This window comes from Cherax quadricarinatus, chromosome 19 (assembly GCF_038502225.1).
Source record: "Cherax quadricarinatus isolate ZL_2023a chromosome 19, ASM3850222v1, whole genome shotgun sequence".
NCBI lineage: Eukaryota > Metazoa > Arthropoda > Malacostraca > Decapoda > Parastacidae > Cherax > Cherax quadricarinatus.
In genome coordinates, this window is record NC_091310.1 from 48065318 (window position 1) to 48083509 (window position 18192).

Genomic DNA, 18192 nt, shown 5'->3' on the forward strand with positions numbered 1-18192 from the left:
GAGTGAATGGATACAAGTGATTTTTAATGAAGGTGGTGTTGGAGTGTGAGCAAGGTAGCTTTTATGAAGGGATCCAGGAAAACTAGTTAGCTATACTTGAATCCTGGAGATTGGAATGGCATTACCTGTACTCTGAAGGAGCAGTGAGGATGTTGCAGTTGGAGGGTAATCTGAATTGTGATATGAGCACACTTCTAACAAGTCAGTGAGTGAAGGAATAATGGTGAATGTGTTTTCTTCTTTGGATCCTCCCCTGCCTTGGTGGGAGATGGCTGTTGAGGTAAAAAAAATGCAAATGAAAGCATTAACACTATTAGCTCATTTATAATTTTTTTGCTGCCAGATATTTGGATAAACCATACTTCTTTCTTTCTTTCAACACACTGGCCGTATCCCACCAAGGCAGGGTGGCCCAAAAAGAAAAACGAAATTTTCTCTTTTAAATTTAATAATTTATACGGGACAAGGGATTACTAGCCTCTTGCTCCTGGCATTTTAGTTGCCTCTTACAACACGCATGGCTTACGGAGGAAGAATTCTGTTCCACTTCCCCATGGAGATAAGAGGAAATAAACAAGAACAAGAACTAGAAAGAAAATAGAAGAATACCCAGAGGGGTGTGTATATATATGCTTGTACATGTATGTGTAGTGTGACCTAAGTGCAAGTAGAAGTAGCAAGACATACCTGAAATCTTGCATGTTTATGAAACAGACAAAAGACACCAGCAATCCTACCATCATGTAAAACAATTACAGGTTTTCGTTGTACACTCACTTGGCAGGACGGTAGTACCTCCCTGGGCGGTTGCTGTTTACCAACCTACTACCTAGGATAAACCATACTTGTTGAGAAAAATCTTTATCAAAGGCTTTGCCCTCTTGGTCCCAAATCTGTTTGTTAAAATCTGAGCAGACACTAAACTTTTTTTATAATTTTCTACTGAAACAACAGAGGTAATTTATTTTCTCATTTTATAGGCAGAGGAAGCTCCAGCAGAAGAAGTTGATGAAACACTGGAGGAGGAAGAACTGGAAGTTATGGAAACAACTGAAGAAGATGTTGAGGAAGTGTTACCACCAGAGTTACCACCAGAAGAGGAACAAGATGATAGTTTGACCAGCACAGGACCATCCTCTAATAAGGTTTTGTTAGATGCCTTCCTCAGTGCTCTTCCCAATTGTATCAACCGAGATTTGATCGACAATGCAGCCATGGATTTTTGTCTTAGATTTAACACTAAGCCAAGCAGGAAGAAGTTAGTCAGGTAATCATCAACAAGCTTATGTTTTTTGAGTTTGGGGTATTGGTAGTACTAGTGTGTTTCCTGTGATGCTATTAGCACTGAAATTATAATAATAATAATAATAATAATAATACACCTACCATCCGACTTACGACTGAGTTCGGTTCCGAGAAACCGATCGTAAGTCGAAATGGTCGTAAGTCGAACTTTACTACTGAATATCAACAAAACATTTTTGTAATGACTTTATTTTATTGCTTTATTTTGGTATTTCATGTTTTACTTTACTTTTTATGTTGTTAGTACTGTATTTTCTACTGTAAGGTTTAGGATAAACACTGTGTACAACACAAATAGTTGTTTATTTCCCAGAAATTTGGCATAAAAAACACGGTCGTTAGTCGAGTGGTCGTAAGTCGAGCAGGGCGTAAGTCGGATGGTAGGTGTAATAATAATAATAATATTTTATAAGGACATGATACATAGTTGTAGGGAGTAGGTTGGTAGACAGCAACCGCCCAGGAAGGTACTACCGTCCTGCCAAGTGAGTGTAAAACGGAAGCCTGTAATTGTTTTACACAATGGTAGGATTGCTGGTGTCTTTTTTTTCTGTCTCATACATATGCAAGATTTCAGGTAAGTCTTGCTACTTCTACTTACACTTAGGTCACACTACACATACATTTTTTTTTTTTTTATTATCACACTGGCCGATTCCCACCAAGGCAGGGTGGCCCGAAAAAGAAAAACTTTCACCATCATTCACTCCATCACTGTCTTGCCAGAAGGGTGCTTTGCACTACAGTTTTTAAACTGCAACATTAACACCCCTCCTTCAGAGTGCAGGCACTGCACTTCCCATCTCCAGGACTCAAGTCCGGCCTGCCGGTTTCCCTGAATCCCTTCATAAATGTTACCTTGCTCACACTCCAACAGCACGTCAAGTATTAAAAACCATTTGTCTCCATTCACTCCTATCAAACACGCTCACGCATGCCTGCTGGAAGTCCAAGCCCCTCACACACAAAACCTCCTTTACCCCCTCTCTCCAACCTTTCCTAGGCCGACCCCTACCCCGCCTTCCTTCCACTACAGACTGATACACTCTTGAAGTCATTCTGTTTCGCTCCATTCTCTCTACATGTCCGAACCACCTCAACAACCCTTCCTCAGCCCTCTGGACAACAGTTTTGGTAATCCTGCACCTCCTCCTAACTTCCAAACTACAAATTCTCTGCATTATATTCACACCACACATTGCCCTCAGACATGACATCTCCACTGCCTCCAGCCTTCTCCTCGCTGCAACATTCATCACCCATGCTTCACACCCATATAAGAGCATTGGTAAAACTATACTCTCATACATTCCCCTCTTTGCCTCCAAGGACAAAGTTCTTTGTCTCCACAGACTCCTAAGTGCACCACCCACTCTTTTCCCCTCATCAATTCTATGATTCACCTCATCTTTCATAGACCCATCCGCTGACACGTCCACTCCCAAATATCTGAATACATTCACCTCCTCCATACTCTCTCCCTCCAATCTGATATTCAATCTTTCATCACCTAATCTTTTTGTTATCCTCATAACCTTACTCTTTCCTGTATTCACCTTTAATTTTCTTCTTTTGCACACCCTACCAAATTCATCCACCAATCTCTGCAACTTCTCTTCAGAATCTCCCAAGAGCACAGTGTCATCAGCAAAGAGCAGCTGTGACAACTCCCACTTTGTGTGTGATTCTTTATCTTTTAACTCCACGCCTCTTGCCAAGACCCTCGCATTTACTTCTCTTACAACCCCATCTATAAATATATTAAACAACCACGGTGACATCACACATCCTTGTCTAAGGCCTACTTTTACTGGGAAATAATTTCCCTCTTTCCTACATACTCTAACTTGAGCCTCACTATCCTCGTAAAAACTCTTCACTGCTTTCAGTAACCTACCTCCTACACCATACACTTGCAACATCTGCCACATTGCCCCCCTATCCACCCTGTCATATGCCTTTTCCAAATCCATAAATGCCACAAAGACCTCTTTAGCCTTATCTAAATACTGTTCACTTATATGTTTCACTGTAAACACCTGGTCCACACACCCCCTACCTTTCCTAAAGCCTCCTTGTTCATCTGCTATCCTATTCTCAGTCTTACTCTTAATTCTTTCAATAATAACTCTACCATACACTTTACCAGGTATACTCAGCAGACTTATCCCCCTATAATTTTTGCACTCTCTTTTATCCCCTTTGCCTTTATACAAAGGAACCATGCATGCTCTCTGCCAATCCCTAGGTACCTTACCCTCTTCCATACATTTATTAAATAATTGCACCAACCACTCCAAAACTATATCCCCACCTGCTTTTAACATTTCTATCTTTATCCCATCAATCCCGGCTGCCTTACCCCCTTTCATTTTACCTACTGCCTCACGAACTTCCCCCACACTCACAACTGGCTCTTCCTCACTCCTACAAGATGTTATTCCTCCTTGTCCTATACACGAAATCACAGCTTCCCTATCTTCATCAACATTTAACAATTCCTCAAAATATTCCCTCCATCTTCCCAATACCTCTAACTCTCCATTTAATAACTCTCCTCTCCTATTTTTAACTGACAAATCCATTTGTTCTCTAGGCTTTCTTAACTTGTTAATCTCACTCCAAAACTTTTTCTTATTTTCAACAAAATTTGTTGATAACATCTCATGTAACATACATGTACAAGCATATATGTACACACACACACCCCTCTGGGTTTTCTTCTATTTTCTTTCTAGTTCTTGTTCTTGTTTATTTCCTGTTACCTCTATGGGGAAGTGGAACAGAAGTCTTCCTCTGTAAGCCATGCGTGTTGTAAGAGGCGACTAAAATGCCGGGAGCAAGGGGCTAGTAACCCCTTCTCCTGTATATATTACTAAATGTAAAAGGAGAAACTTTCGTTTTTCCTTTTGGGCCACCCCGCCTCGGTGGGATATGGCCAGTGTGTTGAAAGAAAGAAAGATACATAGTTGTAAGTAGTAGGTTGGTAGACAGCAACCACCCAGGGAGGTACTACCATCCTGCTAAGTGAGTGTAAAATGAAAACTTGTATTTGTTTTACATGATGGTAGGATTGCTGGTGTCTTTTTTCTGTATCATAAACATGCAGTATTTCAGGTACGTCTTGCTACTACTTCTTACACTTAGGTCACACTACACATACATGTTTTTTTTTTTTTTTTTTTTCAACAAGTCAGCCGTCTCCCACCAAGGCAGGGTGACCCAAAAAAGAAAAAAAATCCCCAAAAAGAAAATGCTTTCATCATCATTCAACACTTTCACCACACTCACACATAATCACTGTTTTTGCAGAGGTGCTCAGAATACAACAGTTTAGAAGCATATACGTATAAAGATACACAATATATCCCTCCAAACTGCCAATATCCCAAACCCCTCCTTTAAAGTGCAGGCATTGTACTTCCCATTTCCAGGACTCAAGTCCGACTATATGAAAATAACCGGTTTCCCTGAATTTTTTTTTTTTTTTTTTTTTTTTTTTCAACAAGTCGGTCGTCTCCCACCGAGGCAGGGTGACCCAAAAAAAGAAAGAAAATCCCCAAAAAGAAAAATACTTTCATCATCATTCAACACTTTCACCACACTCACACATTATCACTGCTTTTGCAGAGGTGCTCAGAATATAACAGCTTAGAAGCATATACGTATAGAGATACACAACATATCCCTCCAAACTGCCAATATCCCAAACCCCTCCTTTAAAGTGCAGGCATTGCACTTCCCATTTCCAGGACTCAAGTCCGACTATATGAAAATAACCGGTTTCCCTGAATCCCTTCACTAAATATTACCCTGCTCACACTCCAACAGATCGTCAGGTCCCAAGTATCATTCGTCTCCATTCACTCCTATCTAACACGCTCATGCACGCTTGCTGGAAGTCCAAGCCCCTCACCCACAAAACCTCCTTTACCCCCTCTTTCCAACCCTTTCGAGGACGACCCCTACCCCTCTTTCCTTCCCCTATAGATTTATATGCTTTCCATGTCATTCTACTTTGATCCATTCTCTCTAAATGACCAAACCACCTCAACAACCCCTCTTCTGCCCTCTGACTAATACTTTTATTAACTCCACACCTTTTCCTAATTTCCACACTTTGAATTTTCTGCATAATATTTACACCACACATTGCCCTTAGACAGAACATCTCCACTGCCTCCAACCGTCTCCTCGCTGCTGCTGCTACATTTACCACCCAAGCTTCACACCCATATAAGAGTGTTGGTACTATTATACTTTCATACATTCCCTTCTTTGCCTCCATAGATAATGCTTTTTGACTCCACATATACCTCAATGCACCACTCACCTTTTTTCCCTCATCAATTCTATGATTAACCTCATCCATCCGCCGACACGTCAACTCCCAAGTATCTGAAAACATTCACTTCTTCCATACTCCTCCTCCCCAATTTGATATCCAATTTTTCTTTATCTAAATCATTTGACACCCTCATCACCTTACTCTTTTCTATGTTCACTTTCAACTTTCTACCTTTACACACATTCCCAAACTCATCCACTGACCTTTGCAATTTTTCTTTAGAATCTCCCATAAGCACAGTATCATCAGCAAAAAGTAACTGTGTTAATTCCCAGTTTGAATTTGATTCCCCATAATTTAATCCCAGCCCTCTCCCGAACACACTAGCATTTACTTCTTTTACAACCCCATCTATAAATATATTAAACAACCATGGTGACATTACACATCCCTGTCTAAGACCTACTTTTACCGGGAAGTAGTCTCCCTCTCTTCTACACACCCTAACCTGAGCCTCACTATCCTCATAAAAACTCTTTACAGCATTTAGTAACTTACCACCTATTCCATATACTTGCAACATCTGCCACATTGCTCCCCTATCCACTCTATCATATGCCTTTTCTAAATCCATAAATGCAATAAAAACTTCCCTACCTTTATCTAAATACTGTTCACATATATGCTTAAGAAAGCCTAGGGAAAATATGGATTTGTCAGTTAAAAACAGAGTAGGGGAGTTAGTAGATGGGGAGATGGAGGTATTGGGTAGATGGCGAGAATATTTTGAGGAACTTTTAAATGTTAAGGAAGAAACAGAGGCAGTAATTTCATGCACTGGTCAGGGAGGTATACCATCTTTTAGGAGTGAAGAAGAGCAGAATGTAAGTGTGGGGGAGGTACGTGAGGCATTACGTAAAATGAAAGAGGGTAAAGCAGCTGGAACTGATGGGATCATGACAGAAATGTTAAAAGCAGGGGGGGATATAGTGTTGGAGTGGTTGGTACTTTTGTTTAATAAATATATGAAAGAGGGGAAGGTACCTAGGGATTGGCAGAGAGCATGTATAGTCCCTTTATATAAAGGGAAAGGGGACAAAAGAGACTGTAAAAATTATAGAGGAATAAGCTTACTGAGTATACCAGGAAAAGTGTACGGTAGGGTTATAATTGAAAGAATTAGAGGTAAGACAGAATGTAGGATTGCGGATGAGCAAGGAGGTTTTAGAGTGGGTAGGGGATGTGTAGATCAGGTGTTTACATTGAAGCATATATGTGAACAGTATTTAGATAAAGATAGGGAAGTTTTTATTGCATTTATGGATTTAGAAAAGGCATATGATAGAGTGGATAGAGGAGCAATGTGGCAGATGTTGCAAGTATATGGAATAGGTGGTAAGTTATTAAATGCTGTAAAGAGTTTTTATGAGGATAGTGAGGCTCAGGTTAGGGTGTGTAGAAGAGAGGGAGACTACTTCCCGGTAAAAGTAGGTCTTAGACAGGGATGTGTAATGTCACCATGGTTGTTTAATATATTTATAGATGGGGTTGTAAAGGAAGTAAATGCTAGGGTGTTTGGGAGAGGGGTGGGATTAAATTATGGGGAATCAAATTCAAAATGGGAATTGACACAGTTACTTTTTGCTGATGATACTGTGCTTATGGGAGATTCTAAAGAAAAATTGCAAAGGTTAGTGGATGAGTTTGGGAATGTGTGTAAAGGTAGAAAGTTGAAAGTGAACATAGAAAAGAGTAAGGTGATGAGGGTGTCAAATGATTTAGATAAAGAAAAATTGGATATCAAATTGGGGAGGAGGAGTATGGAAGAAGTGAATGTTTTCAGATACTTGGGAGTTGACGTGTCGGCGGATGGATTTATGAAGGATGAGGTTAATCATAGAATTGATGAGGGAAAAAAGGTGAGTGGTGCGTTGAGGTATATGTGGAGTCAAAAAACGTTATCTATGGAGGCAAAGAAGGGAATGTATGAAAGTATAGTAGTACCAACACTCTTATATGGGTGTGAAGCTTGGGTGGTAAATGCAGCAGCGAGGAGACGGTTGGAGGCAGCGGAGATGTCCTGTTTAAGGGCAATGTGTGGTGTAAATATTATGCAGAAAATTCGGAGTGTGGAAATTAGGAGAAGGTGTGGAGTTAATAAAAGTATTAGTCAGAGGGCAGAAGAGGGGTTGTTGAGGTGGTTTGGTCATTTAGAGAGAATGGATCACAGTAGAATGACATGGAAAGCATATAAATCTATAGGGGAAGGAAGGCGGGGTAGGGGTCGTCCTCGAAAGGGTTGGAGAGAGGGGGTAAAGGAGGTTTTGTGGGTAAGGGGCTTGGACTTCCAGCAAGCGTGCGTGAGCGTGTTAGATAGGAGTGAATGGAGACGAATGGTACTTGGGACCTGACGATCTGTTGGAGTGTGAGCAGGGTAATATTTAGTGAAGGGATTCAGGGAAACCGGTTATTTTCATATAGTCGGACTTGAGTCCTGGAAATGGGAAGTACAATGCCTGCACTTTAAAGGAGGGGTTTGGGATATTGGCAGTTTGGAGGGATATGTTGTGTATCTTTATATGTTTATGCTTCTAGACTGTTGTATTCTGAGCACCTCTGCAAAAACAGTGATAATGTGCGAGTGTGGTGAAAGTGTTGAATGATGATGAAAGTATTTTCTTTTTGGGGATTTTCTTTCTTTTTTGGGTCACCCTGCCTCGGTGGGAGACGGCCGACTTGTTGAAAAAAAAAAAAAAAAAAAAAAATATATGCTTCAATGTAAACACTTGATCTACACATCCCCTACCCACTCTGAAACCTCCTTGCTCATCCGCAATCCTACATTCTGTCTTGCCTCTAATTCTTTCAATTATAACCCTACCGTACACTTTTCGTGGTATACTCAATAAACTTATTCCTCTATAATTTTTACAATCTCTTTTGTCCCCTTTCCCTTTATATAAAGGGACTATACATGCTCTCCGCCAATCCCTAGGTACCTTCCCCTCTTTCATACATTTATTAAACAAAAGTACCAACCACTCCAACACTATATCCCCCCCTGCTTTTAACATTTCTGTCATGATCCCATCAGTTCCAGCTGCTTTACCCCCTTTCATTCTATGTAATGCCTCGCGTACCTCCCCCACACTTACATTCTGCTCTTCTTCACTCCTAAAAGATGGTATACCTCCCTGACCAGTGCATGAAATTACTGTCTCCCTTTCTTCCTCAACATTTAAAAGTTCCTCAAAATATTCTTGCCATCTACCTAATACCTCCCTCTCCCCATCTACTAACTCCCCTACTCTGTTTTTAACGGACAAATCCATACTTTCCCTAGGCTTTCTTAACTTGTTTAACTCACTCCAAAATTTTTTCTTTTTTCATTAAAATTTCTTGACAGTGCCTCTCCCACTCTATCATCTGCTCTCCTTTTGCACTCTCTCACCACTCTCTTCACCTTTCTTTTACTCTCCATATACTCTGCTCTTCTTATAACACTTCTGCTTTGTAAAAACCTCTCATAAGCTAACTTTTTCTCTTTTATCACACCCTTTACTTAGTCATTCCACCAATCACTCCTCTTTCCACCTGCCCCCACCCTCCTATAACCACAAACTTCTGCTCCACATTCTAATACTGCATTTTTAAAACTATTCCAACCCTCTTCAACCCTCCCACTACTCATCTTTGCACTAGCCCACCATACAAGTACAAGCATATATATACATACCCCTCTGGGTTTTCTTCTATTTTCTTTCAAGTTCTTGTTCTTGTTTATTTCCTCTTATCTCCATGAGGAAGTGGAACAGAATTCTTCCTCCGTAAGCCATGCGTGTTGTAAGAGGCGACTAAAATGTCGGGAGCAAGGGGCTTGTAACCCCTTCTCCTGTACAAATTACTAAATTTAAAAAGAAAAAAACTTTCGTTTTTCTTTTTGGGCCACCCTGCCATGGTGGGATACGGCCGGTTTGTTGAAAAAAAAAAATGATACATAGTTGTACAAGGTATTATAGTAGTTGAGTGTGCATGTTGAAAGCCCCTTGTATGCAGAGCATTACGGGCAGGCTTAAAATTAACTTAAGACTATCTAAGTTCTTTCTTTCTTTCAACACACCGTCCGTATCCCACCGAGGCAGGGTGGCCCAAAAGGAAAAACGAAAGTTTCTATTTTTACATTTAGTAATATATACAGGAGAAGAGGTTACTAGCCCCTTGCTCCCGGCATTTTAGTCGCCTCTTACAACACGCATGGCTTACGGAGGAAGAATTCTGTTCCACTTCCCCATGGAGGTAAGAGGAAATAAACAAGAGCAAGAAAGAAAATAGAAGAAAACCCAGATGGGTGTGTATATATGTTTGTACATGTATGTGTAGTGTGACCTAAGTGTAAGTAGAAGTAGCAAGACATGCCTGAAATCTTGCATGTTTCTTCTTCTTTCTTTCAACACACCGGCCATATTCCACCAAGGCAGGGTGGCCCCAAAAGAAAAACGAAAGTTTCTCTTTTAAATTTAATAATTTATACGGGAGAAGGGGTTACTAGCCCTTTGCTCCCGGCATTTTAGTCACCTCTTACAACACACATGGCTTACGGAGGAAAAATTCTGTTTCACTTCCCCATGGAGATAAGAGGAAATAAGCAAGAGCAAGAACTAGAAAGAAAATAGAAGAAAACCCAGAGAGGTGTGTATATATATGCTTGTACATGTATGTGTAGTGTGACCTAAGTGTAAGTAGAAGTAGCAAGACGTACCTGTAATCTTGCATATTTATGAGACGGACAAAAAACACCAGCAATCCTACTATCATGTAAAACAATTACAGGCTCTCATTTTACACTCACTTGGCAGGACGGTAGCAACTCTCTGGGTGGTTGCTGTCTATCAACCTACTACCATATAGTTCTTATTAATACATGATGGTTTCTTGATAATTATTTTACTTCTACTAATTTGTTTATAACAACACTCGTTTGTCTCAAAGAAATTAAGATAGTGTTAAGGAGTGATTGTCTCATGTTTTCCAATGGCCAGGGAACTAGGTCTCATGTAAATATTTCCCTGTTTAAAGGAGTGTAAGAAATAATAATAAGTGCCAGATCAGCCAGGATGTGATGGGTGTTTAGGCATGCAGGATATTAATAGCAATAGCCTGGTTGAGTAGGCAGTAAACAATGAAGTGTTGTCTTAGAATGGACCATTAGGGTAGGTGATATTTTGAAATCAGTCATAGGTAAGAAGCCAAGAACTGTCTTGTCTCCCCTCTGGTGATTCCTAGTACAGTACTTAGTGCAGAATAGTGAACTCACATGCCTTACAATCTCATATATAAGCACATGACTCTGTGAATTTCCAATTGTAGGCATGCTGGATGTAGTACTGCTGTAACCCTTTGAGGGTTTCGGCCGTACTAGTACGGCTTACGACCCAGGGTTTTTGACGTACTAGTACACCTAAATTCTAGCGCCCTCAAATCTAGTGGGAGAAAGCTGGTAGGCCTACATATGAAAGAATGGGTCTATGTGGTCAGTGTGCACAGTATAAAATCCTGCAGCACACAGTGCATAATGAGAAAAAAAAAACTTTGACCGTTTTTTTGGAGTAAAGCAGCGACTTTGCACTGTATTTTTGTATGGTATTTATTGTTGTATTCTAGTTTTCTTGGTCTCATTTTATAGAATGGAAGACATATTACAGAAATTGAGATGATTTTGACTGGTTTTACAATGAAAAGTACCTTGAAATTGAGCTCAAAGTAGCAGAAATGTTCGATTTTTACCAAAGTTCAAAAGTAAACAAATCATGCCAAGCGTCCAATACACGTCAACTGGTGAGTCTAATATTCTTTTGCAAATGCACCAATATTATTTATGCCATTTTTTACACTAATGCAGTAGTCTGCATAACAGTAAATCTTCTGTTTTTTGTGAGAATAAAAATTCAACGTGGAAAGCAAAAGAATGTAAGAGGGGCCTTGAGACGTGACTGATGAACAGAGGAAATGTCATTTTAGTGCCAGGAATGTCTTTCTTGTTTATTCTGGACCCTTTTCGGAAATTGGCATCTTTTGAAATTTGTGTGAAATTGGCAAAATTGCTAAATTCTGACCACTGTACTGGATAGTTGAAATTGGTAAATGGGTGGTTTCTTGCACTCATTCGATAGAAAAAATGGAGTTCTAGCGAAATATTCATGTTTTTTGTCGACTACTACAGTGGAATTGGCCGAAAATGGGGATCAAAGTGGGCAAAATCGCCAATGCGTAAACATTGCCGAGATCGCTAACTTCGCAAGAGCATAATTCCGTAAGTTTTCCATCAAATTTCGTACTTTTGGTGTCATTATGATTGGGGAAAAAATCTCTATCTTTTCATAAGAATTTTTTTTTTTTTTAAATTCGGCCGACCCTGAGAACGAGTCTCGGAGAGGGCCTGTCGACCCTCAAAGGGTTAAGCAGTAGTAATAACACTACACCCTTTGAGGTTATCATTGGCCATCTTTAATCTTGTGAAAAGCTAAGCTAATCACTGTTATGATTCAGTTAGTTTTTTTTAAATAATTAATTAACTCTTTGTTGGGTAAGAAACTGTAGTGGAAGGATATTGATGTGCTTCTAGTGTGTTATAGTTTGGCACATTCAAAGACCTTTTTACTTTTGTGACTTTGCCAGTTTTTTTTATGACTCTTTGAATGAGAGACTAAACAGTCATTATTACTTACTACTAATGAGTGATATTGAACCACATCCCAACTCCTTACTTCACTTGGGAAAGAGTTAGGGATTTTTAATGTGTACTTTTTATGACAAGGAGAGTCTTTATTGGAGAGAGGTTATATCAACAATTTCTTGTGCCTTGAAAAGGCTCCAATCAGGCCTAAAGAACCTGTAATGTTATTTGCCTGACAAAGGGACCCAGTACTCTCACTTATAATTTTAATAATATCTGTCTGTTGTGTATGAAAGCATGGCACTTTTGCATTTTTTATGGTTTTGTTTGAAGCTTACAACCAATGCTGGCAGCAGTGCTAACTGCCTGGTCTGTTTGCACCTTCAATGAGAAAAGGTTGAACTGCTGTAAATTCCCTTGAAGATTGTATTTATGACTTTGACTTGCTAGGAAGAGTAGGACGAGAGGTGCACAACAGTGCTAGTCTGAAGTTAGAATGTTGATAACCTATGTAGTTTTCAGTAAGATTTTTTTTTTCTTGGTACTCTTTTATTAACAGGATTTCCCTGTTGATGTTACTTGTGTACACAAGACCTGTCTCTTGGGGACAGTCTGGGGTATGCTCTATTTTATACTGTTGTAATTTTTATATTTGTGTTAGCATGCTATTCACTCATGAACATTCAGTTTGGAATCCTAAGTCTATGGTGCTTCTCTGAGGTTCATTGTTAAGGCTTCCCCACACTTATGAGGCATTGTACGACAGAAAAGGATAAGCACCAATTTTCAACAATGGAGATAAACACAGGTATGGGGGAGATTAGAGCTATGAAGCTTATGTTACCATACCTTGTTATGGGACACTGAGCCTAACTTACAGATGCATAAAACAACATATACATATCCATACAAACTGATGAAACATTAAGGAATCGATTTGTTCACTAACCCTGATTTTGGTAATGTTGGTGCTTCTTCTTGACTACCACACAGTGCCTCATATGTCATTTAATATAATTATTTTCCTAGTCTTTTGTTGGTCTCATATAATCTGCTTATTTTCAGCCCTCTTGGCACCCTATTTTTTATAAGCATTGTTTAAGCTCACTGTAATACTGTAGGCTAGGTGGTGTTGCATTGCTGAAATTCACGCAAGAAAACTCATACATTGTATGTTATCTAACAAATCATAAATGTTTCTCTTTTTATTACTACATGTATATATAATTTGTAGTGTGAGAAAGGTAAATATGTGAAGGGATAGAGGAAAACTGGTTAGCTGAACTTGAGTCCTGGATGTGGGAAGTAGAGTGCCTGCACACTTAAGGAGGGGTAGGGTTGTTGTGGTTTGGAGGGTCTGTTGAATTGTTATGTTTGTGCAACTCTGGCAAGATAGAAATTGAATGGATGATGGTAAATGTGGTTTCTTTTTATGATTTGAATTGGAGTTAATCAACCAGGCCATAAGCACCATTATAACAGTGATAACAAGTGTTATTACTATGTATTATTTTTTCTATTGTTCATCAAACCGGTAAAGAAGTGTATTTTTCTGTTCTTTTTTTACATATAGTACTGTGTTTATCTTTAGAAAAACTCGTCTAATATTTGTTGATTTTACAGAGCCTTATTTCTGGTACCAAGAACACGGTTGGATTTGCTTCCATTCTATTCCCGTCTTGTGGCTACACTACAGCCACTGATGCCCGACCTGGCCACTGATCTAGTCAACATGTTGAAGCAAGACTTCAAGTATCAAGTACGAAAAAAGGTTAGTGAAAATGAATAGCAGCAGCAGTGTATTTTTTTTTTTAACAAAAAAGCTGTCCCTCACCAAGGTAGGGTGATCTGAAAGAGAAGAATCACTTTCGCCATCTCTCACTCCTTCACTGTCTTTCCAGAGGCATGCCGATACTACAGCTCAAATGCCCCTCCAAACTGCAATATCCCCACTTGCCCTTCAGAGTGCAGGCACTGTACTTCCATCTCCAGAACTCAAGTCATAAAAACCACTTGCCTCCACTCTTTATCTAGCACACTCACACATGCCTGTTGGATGTTGAAAATCCCCTTACTTATTCCTTTACCCCTCCCATCATTTCCTAGGATGACCCTTACCCCACCATCCCTCCGCTAAAGATTTATACACCCTCCCAGTCGTCGTATTTTACTCCATCGTTTCTGAATGTCCAAATTACCTCAAGAATCCCTCCTCAGCTCTCTGGATAATACTTTCAGTAACTTCACACCTAATCACCAAGCCACGAATTCTCTGCATAATATTCATACCACACATTGCCCTCAAACACAACATCTCTATTACCTCCAGTCCCCTCCTCACTGCAACATTCAAAACCCATGTTTCTTACCCATATAAGAGTGTTGATACCATTATACTCCAATACATTTTCATTTTTGCCTCCATGGATAATGTTCTTCATCTCCATAGATACCTCAATGCATCACCCACCTTTTTTTCTTCATCAGTTCTGTGGTTCACCTCAGTGTTATTAATATATATAGCCTCTCCTCACTTAGCGATGTACTCGTTTACTGATGACTTGGACTTATGATGGGCCCTCTGACCAGTATGCATACCTAAATAATGTACAAGTACTATCCGACTTACGACCGAACGTGGTTCTAACCACTTGGTCGTGAGTCAAAATGGACGCAAGTCGAACATTAGAATATTGCCGACATACTGGGTAGGGCATAATGTCAAACCTGTGCTTTATAAAGTACCTACATAATATTACGTATATGTTACTTTTTACTAAATATTTTACTACTGTATATACTGCCAGACGTACAGTCGTAAGTACGAGTGGACGTATGTTGAGCAGGTCGTAAGTTGGATGGTACTTGTATATTACAGCTGATTTCCTCTGTTCTGTTTATTACAATATACAGTAAACTACTGTATAAACATTTAAAAATATACTAAAAAATGTTATAAATGGTGCAAGGGTGACATTAAAGCAATATCAAAGATGGTTGACATAAACCCACTACCATTATAGTATGCTCCTCGTTGAGTGACGAATTCGTTTACCAATGCAGTATTAAGAACGGAACTCTGTCGTTAAGTGAGGAGAGGCTGTATATGGTATGTGGCTTGATTCTGAGGCTTTCTGAATACATTATTAATGCACACAAAGAAGTCACAGTTGGTATTTAAGCTAGTCTCTGTGAATTGCCTTAAATAGTTTAAAATAAATTGAATTCATTATCAGATATTTATATTTAAAGATTTTTTTTCTACAAACCAGCCATATCCCATTGAGGCACAGTGTCCTAAAAAGAACAATAAAAGTTTTTCTTTTAAAAATTAGTAATTTATACAGAAGAGGTTACTAGCCCCTTACTCCTGGCATTTTAGTCATCTACAACACACATGGCTTATGAAGGAAGAATTATTTTCCACTTCCCCATGGAGACGAGGAAATTAAGAACAAGAACTATTAAGAAAATACAGTGGAACCTTGGTTTTCGTTTTTCATTGGTTCCAGAGAGATGGACGAAAACCAAATTCGACAAAAACTAAAGCAGTATTTCCGATAAGAAGTGATGTAAATCCAATTGATTGATTGATTGAATTAATCCATTCCAAACACCCAAAAGTATTAACAAAAAGTACATTTTATAGAGAATAAATATAGTTTTACATACAAAAAACAATGAGAAATATATATAAGTGACTAATTTTAATAGATAAATTAACATTTAAATCACTTTTACATACCTTTATTGAAGATTTTTGTTGACATGTGGAAGACATGAGGAGGGAAGAGGGAGAAAAATTTATTGTGTGGAAGGGGAATCCCCTTCCATAAGGACTTCAGGTATCAAAGCCCTGTCTGGGGTTACTTCCCTTCTTTGTCTTTTACTGGCACTAGGACCAGCTTGAGAGTCACTGTACCGCTGTCACACAAAAAATCTGTACAGAGAGATCTGTTTCTGGCATCTCTTTAAGATTTGCCTAAAATGGGACAAGGCATTGTCATTGAACATGTTGCAGACACAGCTTGCAATAGTTTTGTTAGGGTGATAATTCTCCACAAAACTTTGCACATCACTCCACTTTGCACAAATGTCTTTAATCACTGAAGAAGGCTCATTCTTCTCTCTCTCTTCCTCCTTCTCTGAAGAAAAATTTTTGAAAAAAGAAAAAATAATTTTTTCTTATGAAATGATAGAGAATCTTTTTCCAATGGTAATGACACCAAAAGAACGAAATTTGTTGGAAAACTTACCGAATTATGCTCTCGCGAAGTTAACGACCTTGGCTATATTTATGAATCGGCGATTTCGCCCACTTTGAGCCCTATTTTTGGCTAATTCCATTGTTTCAGTTGACCAAACTCATAGCTATTTCTTTAGAACTCCATTTGTTCTATTGATTGAGTACAAGAAACTGCCCATTTACTGATTTCAACTACCCAATAACGTGGTCAGAAATTTGCAATTTGGCCAATTTCACGCAAATTAAAAAATATACCAATTTTAAAATATGGTCCAGAATGAGCAATGCAGACATTCCTGGCTCTAAAATAACATTTTCTTTGTTCATCAGTCACGTCTCCAGCTCCTCTGACATTACTCTTGGTTTCTATTTTCAATTTTTATTCAGACAAAAAATAGAATATTTACTGTTATGCAGACTACTGCAATATTGTCATAATTGTATAAATAATGTCAACCTATTCATGACTGCATATTAGAATGGCTACTTGGACATTTAATGGAAAATGACATCATTTTTTACTTTTGAACATCGGCAAAAATCGAACGTTTCCCCTACTTTGAGCTCCATTTCAAGGTTCTTTTCATAGTAAAAGCAATCAAAATCACTTTTATTTCTATAATATGTTTTCCATTCTATCAATTGAGACCAAGAAAATTAGAATACAGCCATAAATACTATACGAAAATATACCACAAAGTTGGCGTTTTAATCCAAAAAAACGGTCGTAGTTTTTTTTCTCCTTATACACTGCATGCTGCAGGATTTTTTTATATGGTGCACACTGACCTCACAGACCCATTCTCTCACATGTGGGCCTACCAACTTTCTCCTCCTTGATTTGAAGCCGCTAGAATTTTTGAGTATATATACATCAAACACGGTGGCTCGTAAGACGTATATATGCAACCAGAACAGTTAAAGGGTTGAAAATTCCTTAAAATAATTTTGTATCATAACCCTTGTGCTATTTGTTATGAAGCAAGCACACAGCTTCCATAGACCAGTACTTTTCATGACATTATATGATTTTTTTTTATTTTGAATGGTTTCTGCTTCCACAGGATCAGATAAACATAGAATCAAAAATCAAGGTTGTACGATTCATTGGTGAGCTTGTCAAGTTCCGGGTCTTCCCTCGCAGCGAAGCTCTCTTATGTTTGCGAATGCTACTTCAGGATTTCAATCATCACCATATTGAGATGGCATGCAACCTTTTGGAGACATGTGGTCGCTTTCTTTATAGGTGAGAGTCAGTGCATAGATAAAATAATTTCTACCTATGTTTAAATTTGCTTTATTTATATTCTTCTTTTGCTAATGCTCCACTTGGATAATTGAAGCAGATTTTTCCCTAAACACCATGATCAAATTACATGTCAGCATTTTTTTTTCACATTGATATATTTTCATACACATGTCTCCCCTTCATTACTCTTGGTCTGAATGTATAGCTATTCATACCTTTAGTAAACATAGTCTGTCTCTGTCATCTTGCTACATCAGTAGCATGATGCCTATCCCTGTCATTTTGGCATTGCAGCAGTGATGACTTGTGTAAACCTTGATCTTTTCTCTTTCTGTCATCCTAAGACTATGGCAGTGGTAACTGCTATATAACTATTTTCTCTCTCTCTCTCTTTTTTTTTTTTACACAGGGTTTGACAAGGTTAGGTTAAG

The 18192-nt window shown here is 38.8% G+C and overlaps 1 protein-coding gene across 3 annotated transcripts in view; it reads left to right on the forward strand.

The window, feature by feature from the left end:
- The window catches only part of Upf2 (UPF2 regulator of nonsense mediated mRNA decay), an 83258-nt gene that overhangs the window by 23476 nt on the left and 41590 nt on the right, over positions 1 to 18192 (forward strand). For all 3 annotated transcript variants that reach the window (XM_053776234.2, XM_070086808.1, XM_070086809.1), the window contains 3 exons: positions 981 to 1267; positions 13890 to 14037; positions 17577 to 17758. In XM_053776234.2, the coding sequence (XP_053632209.2) occupies positions 981 to 1267; positions 13890 to 14037; positions 17577 to 17758 (617 nt within the window). The remainder of the gene's footprint in view (positions 1 to 980; positions 1268 to 13889; positions 14038 to 17576; positions 17759 to 18192) is intronic.